The sequence below is a fragment of the Opisthocomus hoazin genome, chromosome 3 (genome assembly GCF_030867145.1).
Source record: "Opisthocomus hoazin isolate bOpiHoa1 chromosome 3, bOpiHoa1.hap1, whole genome shotgun sequence".
Classification (NCBI taxonomy): Eukaryota; Metazoa; Chordata; class Aves; order Opisthocomiformes; family Opisthocomidae; genus Opisthocomus; species Opisthocomus hoazin.
In genome coordinates this window covers 105,701,438-105,714,525 of record NC_134416.1, presented here as the reverse complement: position 1 = coordinate 105,714,525, position 13,088 = coordinate 105,701,438, and the positions used below count along the sequence as shown (strand labels likewise).

Sequence of the window (13,088 nt, the reverse complement as noted above, 5' to 3'; positions counted from 1 at the left end):
CAGTCTGGAGCATAAGCTGAATCTTTTTATATTTTGTGTAGCACTTTCAATTGGAAAGGCAGCTGATCCTCTTATAATCTGCAACTTCATGCTCTTGAGCTACATAAAAGTTTTTTGTTGCTTTGTTTTTAAGGGATGGTAAAAATGCAATATGGTTTGAATAACACTTGATTTTGATCATGAAAGCTGAGCCTCTAAACAAGCCGGTTCCTGCAATTTGATGTTTAATTATTTCTTGTTTAAACTAGTATACTTTCTTCAGATGGTATCTTGTACCTCTAATTTAGTGAACAGTGAGTGCCTTCACTGTGAGATGGCTTTTTTCCTTTGAATTTCCTTTGTCTATTGTTACATAGTCCAAAGATTGTCTCATCAATATCTAATTGGCAATTAACATTACATTGGCGTTCTTTCCTGCTGCCTGTTTCATTTTCAAAACGCCTATTTACAGCACATTTTTTGAAATCTGTCTTCTGGACACGCTGCCCCAAATTCTCTCCCCCTGTCCTCCACTCGCTGTTGGTCGTGCGGGGAAAGCTGCCCGACGTAGGGTGGCATGGGAACCACTCCCATTGCAAGTACTGGGTGAGTCGGGCCCAGGCACGTCTTTGGGTGGAATGCTCTTAAGTATCTCAAAAATGGCTTCTGGTTAGAAATTGAGGTTGTATTACTATATACCATGCACTTTAATAGCAACTTCTGTTATTTACCTTTTTTGCGTTTCTGTAGGAGCTGGGATATTAGGAACAGTCCCTGTAATGTTGAGAAACTATGCAAGAAAGAGTATTTTCAAAGGAGTTCCAGTAGTTATTTGAGCAGTAATTTGAAGTATTCTTACTGCTCATTTGGCCTGCCATTCAGTTAGAGAAATTCCTGCTTCTTCGTTTAAATTTTTTTTAATGTATTATATGTATTTTTCTTCCCCAGGGAACTCTGCCTCTTGGGTATCTGAACAATAGCGCTCATTTCAAAGCAGAGAGCATATTTACCAACGCTGTTCAGATTCTCGAGCAATTTAAGGTAACTAAATATATGGTAAAGAAAAATATTTCTTTCGATTATAGTTGTTGCTCTGTGTAAAATAATTATACTAGGATGTACGCTGTATATAGCTGTAATTTAAAGAGCTGAAATTGAATACGCATACTGGGTGATGTTGATTGACTAACTGGGCGCCGTACCTGAAAGAGTTTGAAAGACTTTAATAGACACCTTTTTATAAGAAGAATGAAGAACTTTTTCTTGATTCTTTTGATGTTTATTGATATTAATGTAAACCTACTTGCAGTATGTAGGTGGAATCTATGTTCTGATACCTGAAAAGGGAAATACTGCCTTTGCAACAGGGGTGGGAGGCAAGGCTCTAAGTCAGGATCAGTACACAAACAGATCAAAAAGGTAACAGGCACCTGTCCATTGAAGAAATGAAATTAGTGGCCTAATTAACTTTTAGCTAATGCTATTGTATCTGTTGTTTTGCTCTGCAAGTGTTCATCTCTGGCTTCTCTGTATTGATTCATCTAATATTAGATGATACCGTATTATGAGAACACATATGTGGTCCAAACAAAAAAAGATTATGTTTCACTGGATGCTTTTCAGCTGTGGAATAAAACAGTCCCAAATCCAAAAATCTCAGTTTTGGCAAGACATATAAATGCTCAGAGGGAAAACCATCTTTTCCACAGACGGGAAGCTGTGAGAGAGGGAACCACTGCCCTGTCAGGAAACCCGTGTGACGATGGTGGAACGAGGAATTGGCCTGAGAGTGCCTTCGAGGGGTTAGCACCATCAGCACCTTCTGTCCCCAGATGCAGTTTGTGTGGGTGCCAGGTTGGCAGTATCAGCAGCAGAGTCACTTCCAAATCTGTGGTGGAAAGCTGGCACGTGGCAGGGGAAGCAACTGGCTGGCTGGTTGGCTGGGAAGTTGAGGCGTGTTGGTAGAACCTCCACAGCTGAAAGACCTCTGCTCTAGGAATTAAGGATGTGACACAGGTCTCTTTCAGTTGAATTGGTGTCTCAAGGATTATTTAAACAAAAGAAAAACTCGTGGTCCTTATTTTCTTTAAGTTTATTTTTATTCTGTCACTTTGTGGTGGTAAATTATCTATTTTCTTGTTGGCTGTCTTGTTTCTAGCGTTGTTTTGGAAGGATCGTGTGTGAATTTCCTTTGGGTTTCTCAGCTGAAGCAGAAGTAGTGCACTTAGACAGGTCAAGTGGGTTTTTACTTCTGTGATGGGCTGACCTAGCCACACTTTGTACTCCCTGGAGAGGATGTTGCCTTGGATGGACAGGATGAGACGTGCAGGTTGCTACCTCAAGCTGTCAGGTTTTGGGAGCCGTACGCTTAGAAAGTTCCTGTCTGCACTTTATGCTGACAGTCAGACTTGAGTCAGGCTGCTGCAGGAGGCCTTAAAGAGGTTTTGAAGGGCCTTGGACAAAGTGGCTCTGATGGCATCAAAACCATCTGTTCTTGTCCATGTGCAGGTTAATCGATCTAACAGCATTGCTTTGGCGGCGTTGCCGCAGCGTACAAGTTCCCGTCTGGCATAAAGAATACCGGTTTCCTAAGAGGGAGGTTGGCACTGAAGTCTGGTAGCACTTCTAGCCGTATCTTCCCTGTATCCTACAAACTGTAGAAGTCCTTCTGTGCAAATCACTGGCTTGGGGGGTGGTTTAGTTCACCTACTTTGGAGCAGGTCTGGGTTTCCAGGAACACTAGTTCAGCACTTGGAGGAATTACACGCAGGAGAGCATAATACTGTGCTTCCTAGACAGTATATTGACAGTGTGATTTCGTTCTTTTTCCAAAGCCTTAGAACTCTTCTGTTATTTTTAGTTTAATTCCTGATGTAATTTTTAGTCTCGTTACAACTTGCATATGATTTTTTTTTATGCAGGTTAAGATGAGTCAGAAAAAGGAAACTACATTGTCATTTCTGTTCACACCGTTCAAGTAAGTACATGTAAATACTAAATGCATTTTACCCAATTGTTTGCCTTGTCACTGGGATATTTCAGTGAGATGCAACGACAGCGTAATTCGGTCTCTTCAGTCATTTTTTGAATGATAGTGTTTATCTGACTATGAAACTTCTCATTCGAATGAACTCTTTGCAATTAATTTCTATTTAAAAATTCCAGTTAGAAGTCGGTTTATAAAAGAAAAATCCATTCCTTACATTTAGTCTTCTGTTGAGGGTTATATGCCTAGCCTGTTTGACCATATAGCTATGTATAGACTGCATGGTAGTTTTCACTGCCTTTTGGTTTTTTTTGCTGTCTTCGTTTAGCATTCCTTGGGAGGTGTAAGTCCCTATAGGGTCAGGAAATACAATACGTTCTTGTTTATGTGGATGTAAAAGTTGAACTAACAATTGTTTCTTCTGTGATTTAAATTATAACGAAAAACGAACAAACAAAATGCTTTGCGTCCAGAAAAGAAGCTCAAAATCTTTAGAATTTGTGCTGCCTAGCGTTAGTGTTTCCAGGGCTGTGAAGGAGTCTCTGCAGTGATTTGTGTATCTGCGAGCTCTGTGTTCTGGTGTATGGAGCAGTTACTGACCTGCTCACCCTTCAGTCTTATCCAATTAAAGCTGTTTTTTCCATTTGCTTTCTCCCCTGAAAGGTTTTCTGAAAGCTTTGCTATGGGTGCACGTGATGCTGTTCAGTTCTGCTTTCAATTTGTGGAGTGCTGCAAAAATGCTTTGTCACCAAGAGCAGCTGTTTTCCTTTGGGAAAGAAAACTGATGTTAATTAAGAACTTTAAGTCATAGGAGTGGTAAAAAATACTTGAGTCTCTTTGTGAAGTACATTTAACTGCTAAATAAGATTGCTGTCTTTCTGAACAGAGATTTGCTGTTATTTTATACCACTAGCTTCTTCAAAGGGAAACGTTCAAGACAGTCTGAGACACAAGTCAAGTCAATCTTGGGCACCTGATGAAAGTTTTACATCAAATTCTGATTAGGAATAACAAGTTCATTATCAAAGAATTTACCAGTCTGTATGGAACAAAAATGCCATATGGAAAGGGCGGTCAGTCAGCTTTGATTCTGTGGGGAAGACTGTTAGTTTACTTTCACAGCTCTCGTTTAAATTTTACCTTTCCCTAAGAAATAAGACTGATTCTATAACATAGGTTTTGTTTTTCTTAGTGCTAAATTTATCTTTAAAGGAACTAAATGTTATTGATTGCCTTGTGGACTGGTGTCTTTTTTTGTGATACGTTGGATTGTTTTAAATGGAAATGCTGGAGACAGTTATCACTTTGAAAATATGACTAAACCTTGGTATGAACATGTTGTTACTTTGGTGTGGTCCATTACGAAAATAAATCTGTTTTACTTTCTTTAGATATTCTTAATATTTTTCTGAATCAGAATGTGGGTTAGTGGTCCTTCCAGGAAAGGTTGTTGTATGAAACCAAAATAATTCTTTGGATGTGTTAATTACCTTACAAAAGGTGTCTTGTGCTTGCATGTTGTATGGGCAAAGACTTTCTTTGGTTCCCCAAGATGATACTGTTGATCTTCACTGAAGGCAAACAGAAAGAGATTCATACCACAGATGGTCACACAATACAAATACTCATCCACAGTGTGCTGGGGAAGAGAGGGAGTTTGGCCAGATGTTGATTAGTCTTCACGGCTCCACTTGACTTTCAAAACTTGGTCCGTGTCTAGGAAGCTACTAAGGGAACTTGTCAACCAGTTGCTGATAGTTGGGATGAAGCAGTTGGACGTCAACTTATTTTTAAGCAGACAAGTAAATTCCTAGTGCTCCAGCTTGCAGGAACTGAAGAAAAACCTGAGGCAGTTTTAGACATGACCTGTCCCCTCCTTCACATGGAGGCAACTGTGTGTGAGCAGTGAACATCACCCTGAGCTTCAATTGCAGGTGATGGTCTAGTGCATTGCTGTAGGCAACCCTCACCAGTTCTTCAAAGAAATTGTGCTTGAACCAGAGTGAGATACTGAAGGAAGGACATGTGTCCCCTTCTGGCTTTACTGTGATGCTGATTTTTTTGGTGGTAGATTAAAGGGTATAGAAAGGTGCAGTTACTCTACCTTTTTGCAGGAGAAATTGAAAAGGCAGTTGGGGATAGCTTACTCCGGTATCTGGAGGAGGAGCTCTCTTGGTATACTGTGCTGTGTTTCAGAGTGATTGGTAATGGTATGGAGGTTGCATTTCTGCACAGCTATGTGCTATTTGGACTTCTCAGCCTGGGTTTAATGGCAGGTTTTTCCACTAATTTTGTGTTAATCTATGGTTGGCCTTTGCTGCTGCAGCTGAGCACAGTTCTGTGCTGTGTTTCTGCTAGGCGCTGCTGTCCTTTCATTGGGACAAGAATAGCTTTCTCCACCACTGTTCATTGATCTGTGTTGTTGTACAGAGGAGTAGTGTCCTTTTTTTGATCCCTTCTGGTGCTTGAAATCTGCAAGTTGAGGCTCAGAATAATGCACCAGCATAATGCCTTCATCCTTCCTAGTTTATTGGAGGTTAGTGAAGTGTAATTCACATCTGAAGTGCTTTGAGACCATCAAGTTATGTAGAAGTTGAAAATGTAAATATTCTGTTTTGGAATATTATGGATTTTATGTGTATTTCAGCATCCTGATAACCTGAAAATGAGTAAAGATGTTTCTAAGAACTGTACTTCCTAAATTATTTAAATTAGATTATGTAATTGAATAAAGTCTGTATAACAAACATAGATATGAGTTCTAGAAGAAATCTGAATCTAAAATTCTAGATTGAGACATTCTGGTTTCAGAGAAGTTAATATAATTGCTGTTGAAAATGTATTTATCTGGAGGGGAGAATACGTTCATAAATAATGTGTTCTGTAGAAACTACAATTTAACAGCAACCTGAACTTAATTTTTCAGCCAGAAATAGCATGAAAAATTTTCTTTTAATATTCTGTGGGGGAAAATCCTGTTTCCGAGCTTGAATTTCATGTGTTTTATTGCCAAGTGGCTAGAAAACTGTTCATGACCTTCAGACTCCATGACTTAAAAACTAGTGTTTGAGTTATATGTTGAATATATTGCACCAAAAGCATTAAACTAGTTTATATAGATATATAAAGCAAGTCAATTTTTACTCCTTCTTTATACAGTGTTGACAACAGAGAAAGTTTCTTGAATTGATACAAGGCTTCTGATTTCCACAGGGAATCTCATCCCTAGTAGAAGTGTGGCTGGCACAATGGACAGGGACTGAGGAGGCCGTTAGATGTGTGCCCTTTCCTGCCTGCACCTAAATCACATCTCTTTCTGAAATCCGTGTCAGGTGTATAGTGACCAGGAGGGTGGAACTGATCATTGCGTTGTGTGATAGAAACTTCAGCAGTGTCCATTTGACCAGGTTTGAGGCAGGTTAGAATTTGGATAGCTGTATCTGTTACTAAGGCTGTGTCTGGCTGCTGGTGATGCCGTTTTTGTTTTCTCAAAGTGCTTTCATCAAGGAACAAATCTGTGTAAAATCGTATCTTGAGGCTACCTGTGAGACTGTTGAGAATACGTTTTAGAAAAGAGCCCAGCTGCGAGCGTCTGCTGATTCTGCAAGGCAAGGTGCCCCTGCTCCCAGGGGAATGAACATGAAAGAGCAGAACAGTCTCCTGGGCTGATATCGAGTACCCGTTTAGAATCCTTATCTGCAGTTCCAGTTGGATACCTGAAGGGATTTACTGTCTGAAATGAGTTTCCTTCACACTTCCTTCCACTCGCTACCCTTTTTTCCCAGCTATGAAAGACATGTTTTCAAAAATTACTTGCTTAGAAAAATCAGAAGCTTTTCTTATCAGGATTCTGAGGCATCAACAAAACGCTTTGGCCTTTATGTGTAAGAAAAGCAGGTACCAAGATGCCAGATGCTCTGAAGGAAGGGTGAGGACAAATCTGAAGATTGCTGACAGAGGAAAACTAATATTCAGGATAGTGAACTATCTTATTAGCTTTCTGACCATTTGATGTACCTTAAGGCAACTGCTGAGCTGACACAGCTCAGAGGAGTGTGCCAAGGGGCTACTGTTGCAAAAGCATTCCCAAAGCTGGCATCTCTGGGCAGTGACAGTAATCCTACAAGGAGTAGCAGGACGTCAGTATAGTGAGGTGAGTAGATGGGACATCGGTGTTGCGCTAAAATCCTCTTAAGCAAATAATGCAGTTTGATTATCCCAACAGGTTCAAGAGATTTAAGATACTAAATTGCACAGAAGCACAGGAGTCCTTTTGTGTATGGCTGGCATATACAGTGCTTTCAGGGATGACGGTTGCTTCCAGCTGCTCAGGTTCTGGTGCCTCACAGTGTGACAGCAGGAGCAGTAGTTTAAGAACCACCATATACAAAAACCAAGAGATGAGCAGCTGAATTATAATCACTGCTTGCTTTCCACTTGCTGTGCTTTTTTGTGCAATGTCTTGAAGTTTATATCAATATGGGTTTATTAGCAGGAAACAGCGTAAGTATCTTATTTAAAATGAAGTTTGTATCTTCACATATATGAAAAATCCCTTACCACCTTGATGCTGCACTTTTAAATAACTTAGTCCTTTGAATACTACATTTTAATCATCCCAAATACTTATTTTTGCGTGTATAATCAAGTTACAACTTAGATAGTTATATAGAAAGTTGCTGCATTTCTAATGTGCAGTGTACAGCTATTAAATAAAAATGTGCCTCTCCCTGACTGTATGAAAATGTAATTCTTTTTCTCTCCTCTACCCACCAATATGATTGTGGTATAACTCCCTTAAACATTTGCATGGATTTGATGCAAGGAAGTATCAATCATCTAGACTGACTCTTTCCACATAATTACACGTCATGTATTTGTCATGGTGACAGAAAATAAAATAGCTCTTTTGTAACATGGAGTGTCTTTGAAGATGTACAGCAACTTCAAAGAAATGCCATATGCACAAATACCTCTCTCTGGCAGAGGTACAGCACTGCATTGTTCCCTCTGATGGCCTTTTAAAACCTAAATAATAGATATCTGCACAAAAATGACATTTGGAGCGAAGTGAAAGAAGTGAGTTCTCCTCCACCATTACGCGGGGCAAGGTTCCTTGGGATGTCAGACAACATAGTGCATCCTTCGAACCATCCTATTCTTGTCTTGTTTAAAGAAAAGGCATTTATTTAAAGAAATGGTAGTATGTGAGGTATTTGTGATATATGTGATAATGCATTGCAAGAGCAAACATTAAGGATTGAATGTCAGTAGGAAAGGGTGAAGCTGCTGCAGTAGGGAAGGCTGTTTCTAACAGTGATGACTCTCCCTGTCCATTTGTCTGAATACTTTGTGTCTCCAGAGGAGCCTTGATTTAGCGGAGGCAGTGATTTATCTGGGAAGGCATTTCATCCCCTTTATCCTGTGGTCAGGAATGAGGGACAGCAGCTTCTGTCAACTGGTAGTGAACCCTGGAAAGGCAGCCAGCTTTTTGCTTTCTCCACTTCGTCCCCAGTGTGTTACCAGCTGGGAATCTGGGCATCAGCCTGTTGGTGTCAGGGAGGCAGGCTGGCAGCCGTCGCCACTCCACCCTTGGCTTTTGGAACCTGTGTATCTACATGTGAACAAAAAATAGAAATGCAGTGCTGTAGAGACAAAAGTGCTCAAATGGAAAAAAAATGACTTCACGTTATTTAAAAAAAAAAAAAACAAACCCAAAACTGATTGAATAATAGATGTATTATCTCTCTAGGGAGAAATTGATGCCTGTGCTGTAAAGTGCATGTTCTTTGGCAAAAATGCCAACTTCTCTTTGACTGAATGGGCTCTGTCTGAAGCAGTTAAACGCTGCTCGGGGAGGATGCAATCCCCTCAGAACGCAGGCATCCTGCTGGTCTCGGGTTTCAGCAGCACACTCCAGAGCTTTTAGTTGGTACATGGAAAAGCTTACTGGCAGCGGCTTCTGCGCAGGAGGACTGGGTATAATTGGATTTAGTGTCAAGTAAGATGTAGGTAAGGTCTTTATGTGTATTTCTCCATTTCCTTGCATAAATCCCTTTGGCCTTTTCTTGGAACTTGTGAGGCTTCATGCAGTTGGGGTGAGGGACGGTCTACAGGCAGGTGGTGGGATGGGATGGGCAGAGGAGATTCTCCACTGGGGTGTGAGCTGAGAGAGACAGCGCGGGGCTCTTTCTGGACCTCAATAAGAAAGGCCTGATGACAAATAGCTTAATAAAATAACGGTTTTAATAAGTCAGTTTTCTGTAGAGTTCAGAATCTTTCTAATAATGATCAGCAAATTCACCTCATTAATATTAATTGCATGTATGTGTGCATTAAGTGACTTTGAGAATACTTGGGCATACTAGTACTGCCTCTAGCATATGGTGTACTAGATCACAGGGAAATAGCTCTGAGCAGTTTATTCTTTTTTCTAACGCTATTTATCTTGTATTCGAAACCTTTTAAATAGCTTAACTTAATAGTACTTTAAGTGGTACTAAGGAGATTTAACTTCAGATTTAAATTTTCCTTGTGGTTTTGTTGTTTGGCAAATCCTATAGGTTTTACAGAATCGCCATTTCTAAAGTTCCTGGCTTCCCTCTGTAGGCAACTTCCCACTTCTGTTCATGGCTTCACTTTGCCTCTGTATGCTTTCTGCTATGTCTAGCAAGGGGTGCCTTTGAAATCTCCCATCTGCTTTGTTGGCTTTAGGAAGTGAATCAGGGTCCCCAGTGGATGATAAACTGCTGATGGTGAACTATACCCTTTGCTTACACGAGAGATAATCCGCATATTTTGTAACTCTTCTAGTTTGGTGTGAGATGCAAAAATTCTCTAATCACTTCTTTGAGTTTTTGCTTAATATGGAGGCAAAAGGTATCGAAGATGACCATCAGCCCTTGCATTCGGGATGAAACTTGTGTTTTGATGTGGTTATATGTGAACAGTGGTGAAATTCATAAACTTTACAAAAACAATATGTAAGACAATTGTGAATTCACCATCTTGAAAGCATGGATGTGTCGGTAAGGTAAAATGTGGGGTATGATGTTAGCTATTGAAAATTAACAATGCACCTGCTAACGGTAACCCAATTTGACAAAATAATTGCATTCTGCATTTGTCTTACTGAAGCTTTACTGTTTAAAAACCCCATTTATTCTGTTCCAGCATCCATGTACAGAGATCCCAGGTGCTGTTATATTAGATGGAATAGGTAAAAACTATTATTCACTAATAATAAAATGATTCATTGAGAGTAAAAAGATAATGAAGGGGTTTATAGCTAAATGACTAAAGGTATAAAGTTAAAGATAAAATAAGGTCTTTTTAGCTTATTAAAAATTTTCAATGAATATGAAGACGATGAAATCCACAGAAAATAGCATGTGTAAAACAATAAAAATGAGATGGTGAATACTGGAACATCTTGGATGTGTTTAAGTCCTAAATAAAGCTGCTGAATATGTATGCCAGATTTTTTAAAATCCTTACTTAAAAGCTAAGATACCTTTTTTCCTTCTATTGATCTCCACGCATGGTGAAAACTCCCACCTTAGTTTGATGTTTTGCTCCCTTTCCCCGATGGAAAAGCTTCGTAAAACTTGAGGGTTGCAGATTTCCTTGAGGCAGTACCTGGGTCTGGGTCGCCTGCTTGAAGAATTGATTCCAGCTGGAGTTATCATCGTGAGCCTTGGTGCACACTTGCTGGCTACGTGCTGGTAGCTCTCAGCCTGTGGAGCTGTAAGGTTGGCTTTCGGAAGGACATGTCATGAAGGTGCAGGACCAATCAACATCCACTCTGCTATTTTTAAACTCTGTTTTCTAAAATCCTCTGTTTTCTCCTCTAAAGTTAAGGTGATCAAACACCATCACCTTGTCATCTCTTCCCACCTTCTTCCTTTTCCACGGGACCTCTCTCTTTGTATTTGTTGATAGATCCCATCCTTCGATTCTTTGCTAGATTGAGAAGTCAGACATTTTTTAATACAGTCATTTAATTTACTCTTCTCAAAATTGAGATACGTTACTGTTGTCTTTATCCAAAATGTTTTAGAAGACTGCTGCACAATAATGTAGTGCTCTAAACTCAAGGAAACAGTATCAAAATATACCAGGGTGTTCTTAGTAGGAAAAATTCAGCTTGTTCGGGCACGGAATCCTTTTAATATATTTTGGGGCTCAATATGTATGTATTGATGAGGTATCAGCTGCTTCTGGGTGGCAGGCAGAAGGGGTTCCCAAGCATTTGATGGGAGCTGCAGGAATGAGCATTTCCATGCAGTAATTGCAGAAGATGAAGACCTGCTCCTGTGGCTCAGCTGAGCGACCACACAGGTGATTGCTGCTGATTTGAACTGTAGGAATGAGACCCCAGGGTTGGTCCTGATTTGGTAGGGGCCGAAACATGAAATTGGGATTTGCTTATGAGGGGTGTGAAGGAGCCCGTGCAAGGGAGGAAGGCATGCAACTGGGCTGTCACATCCTGGGGATGTTCAGGAGATGATGCTGTGCCTCCATGACGCTGTGTGACTGTGTGAAGGAAAGCTTTCCCGTGTGCGTTCACTGGCTATCACAAAGTTGTAACTCTTGGTGGTTTGCCCGCGGTGCCTAGAGTGGTGGTGACTGTTGTGGCCCAAGGTAAGCCTGGAATCTTCTGCCCTGCCACCATCCTTAGCTTGGAAGAAAAATTGCGCAGGGCTTGTCTCCTTCCCTGTTTGTTTGGTGGGGGTTGGTTGACTGGCTTGGTTCTCCATGTTGCTGCTTTCTGGGTGGGAAGAATTGCAGACATTTTTTTAGGCTGATGGTCAAACTCCTCAAAATGAGAGGTTTTTATCACCGACCTCAACGTACCTGTGTTATCCCCTGCTTTGGGGACTCTGTTATCGGCTCCCTTTGTAAGAGGAGACAAGCTCTTAGTTTTTGAAGAGAAGGTTGTCAGGCATCATCTGCTCCAAGTGTGGAACCTGAACAATTTGTCCTGTGCTGACAGGCTTGCAGACTGTTTACAACCATTGGTATCACATCAGTTAAACTGCTTAATTCTTGTATGTGCAGTGCTTTTTGTCCAGGGTAATGGTCAATAATAATGCACAAGGGAGCAGATTTTCACCGGCAATATCAGATTTGGATGCCTACGTGTAAGAAATGCCTCTTAATGCAAAGATTTTGGGATAAGTTAGACAGCAGTGTCGGCACAAGTGTGAAGATGAATGTAGAGCAATGGATTAGTTGCAATTATCTAATTACCTCTAGTGAAGTTCAGAATATATCGGTGTGATTCACTCCAGAGTAATTTTTTTTTATTACAAAGTTAGTTTTTTCTGCGTCTTCCTTTGCTTGTGAAGAGAATAAAAGTTTATGTTTGTTTATTGTGTTGCACAGACCACTTTCTGATTCTGAACAGATGAACTTTTTAAAGACGACGAGACTTTACATTCAGCAACAGAAGTACGACGAAGCAGTAAGTCTGTTATTGCTATATGCCTTCTAGAAACGTTTTATTAGAACTTCTGTTATATGTAAATATTTAGATTTGTTTAACTTCAAACTGGGAAATAACTTTTTTCCTTCCTTATGATGCACATCTCACTTTTAACACAAAATCCCACTGTAAGTCTCCAAAATTTTGCAGTTTGACATCAGTTCTGATGAATAACACTGACTTGCTGTATTTTTTCTCATACTTCTGAAACTGTTTGTTACCATTCTGTAGTATATTATCACACAGTGTGTGTTTTTATTTTCTGCTGTAAAAAAGGGTAAGTTGAGAGAAACTGAGGAATGTAGTTCATGTTCACCCTTCTTAGGCTGCTAGTTGCGTGAAAAAAGAGTATGGTGTCTTCCTCCATCACAGATCCTGCTTTGTTTTTATTTTTACCTGAATGAGCTGTTCATGTGTTTGACCTCACATTTCAGTTTGTCAGAGACTGGGAGCCCTATGTGGAATCGTTCTGTGCTTCCCAGTTCCAATATGACTTTACTAAGTGTTTGCTACCACTCACCGTGCGACGGGGTATTTGATGGGTGGAGTTCATGAGTGCTTGTTTTCTGACGTTCACAGAAATAACTTGTAGAGCTAAATGATACAAAGAAGTCTTTAATTTTAACAGGTTTAGTT

The 13,088-nt window shown here is 40.2% G+C and overlaps 1 protein-coding gene across 3 annotated transcripts in view; it reads left to right on the top strand.

Annotated features, from left to right (window-relative positions):
* PIGN (phosphatidylinositol glycan anchor biosynthesis class N) overlaps positions 1–13,088 on the top strand; it is a 99,346-nt gene that overhangs the window by 43,653 nt on the left and 42,605 nt on the right. For all 3 annotated transcript variants that reach the window (XM_075417153.1, XM_075417152.1, XM_075417154.1), the window contains exons 11-13: positions 928–1,020; positions 2,901–2,956; positions 12,353–12,431. In XM_075417153.1, the coding sequence (XP_075273268.1) occupies positions 928–1,020; positions 2,901–2,956; positions 12,353–12,431 (228 nt within the window). The remainder of the gene's footprint in view (positions 1–927; positions 1,021–2,900; positions 2,957–12,352; positions 12,432–13,088) is intronic.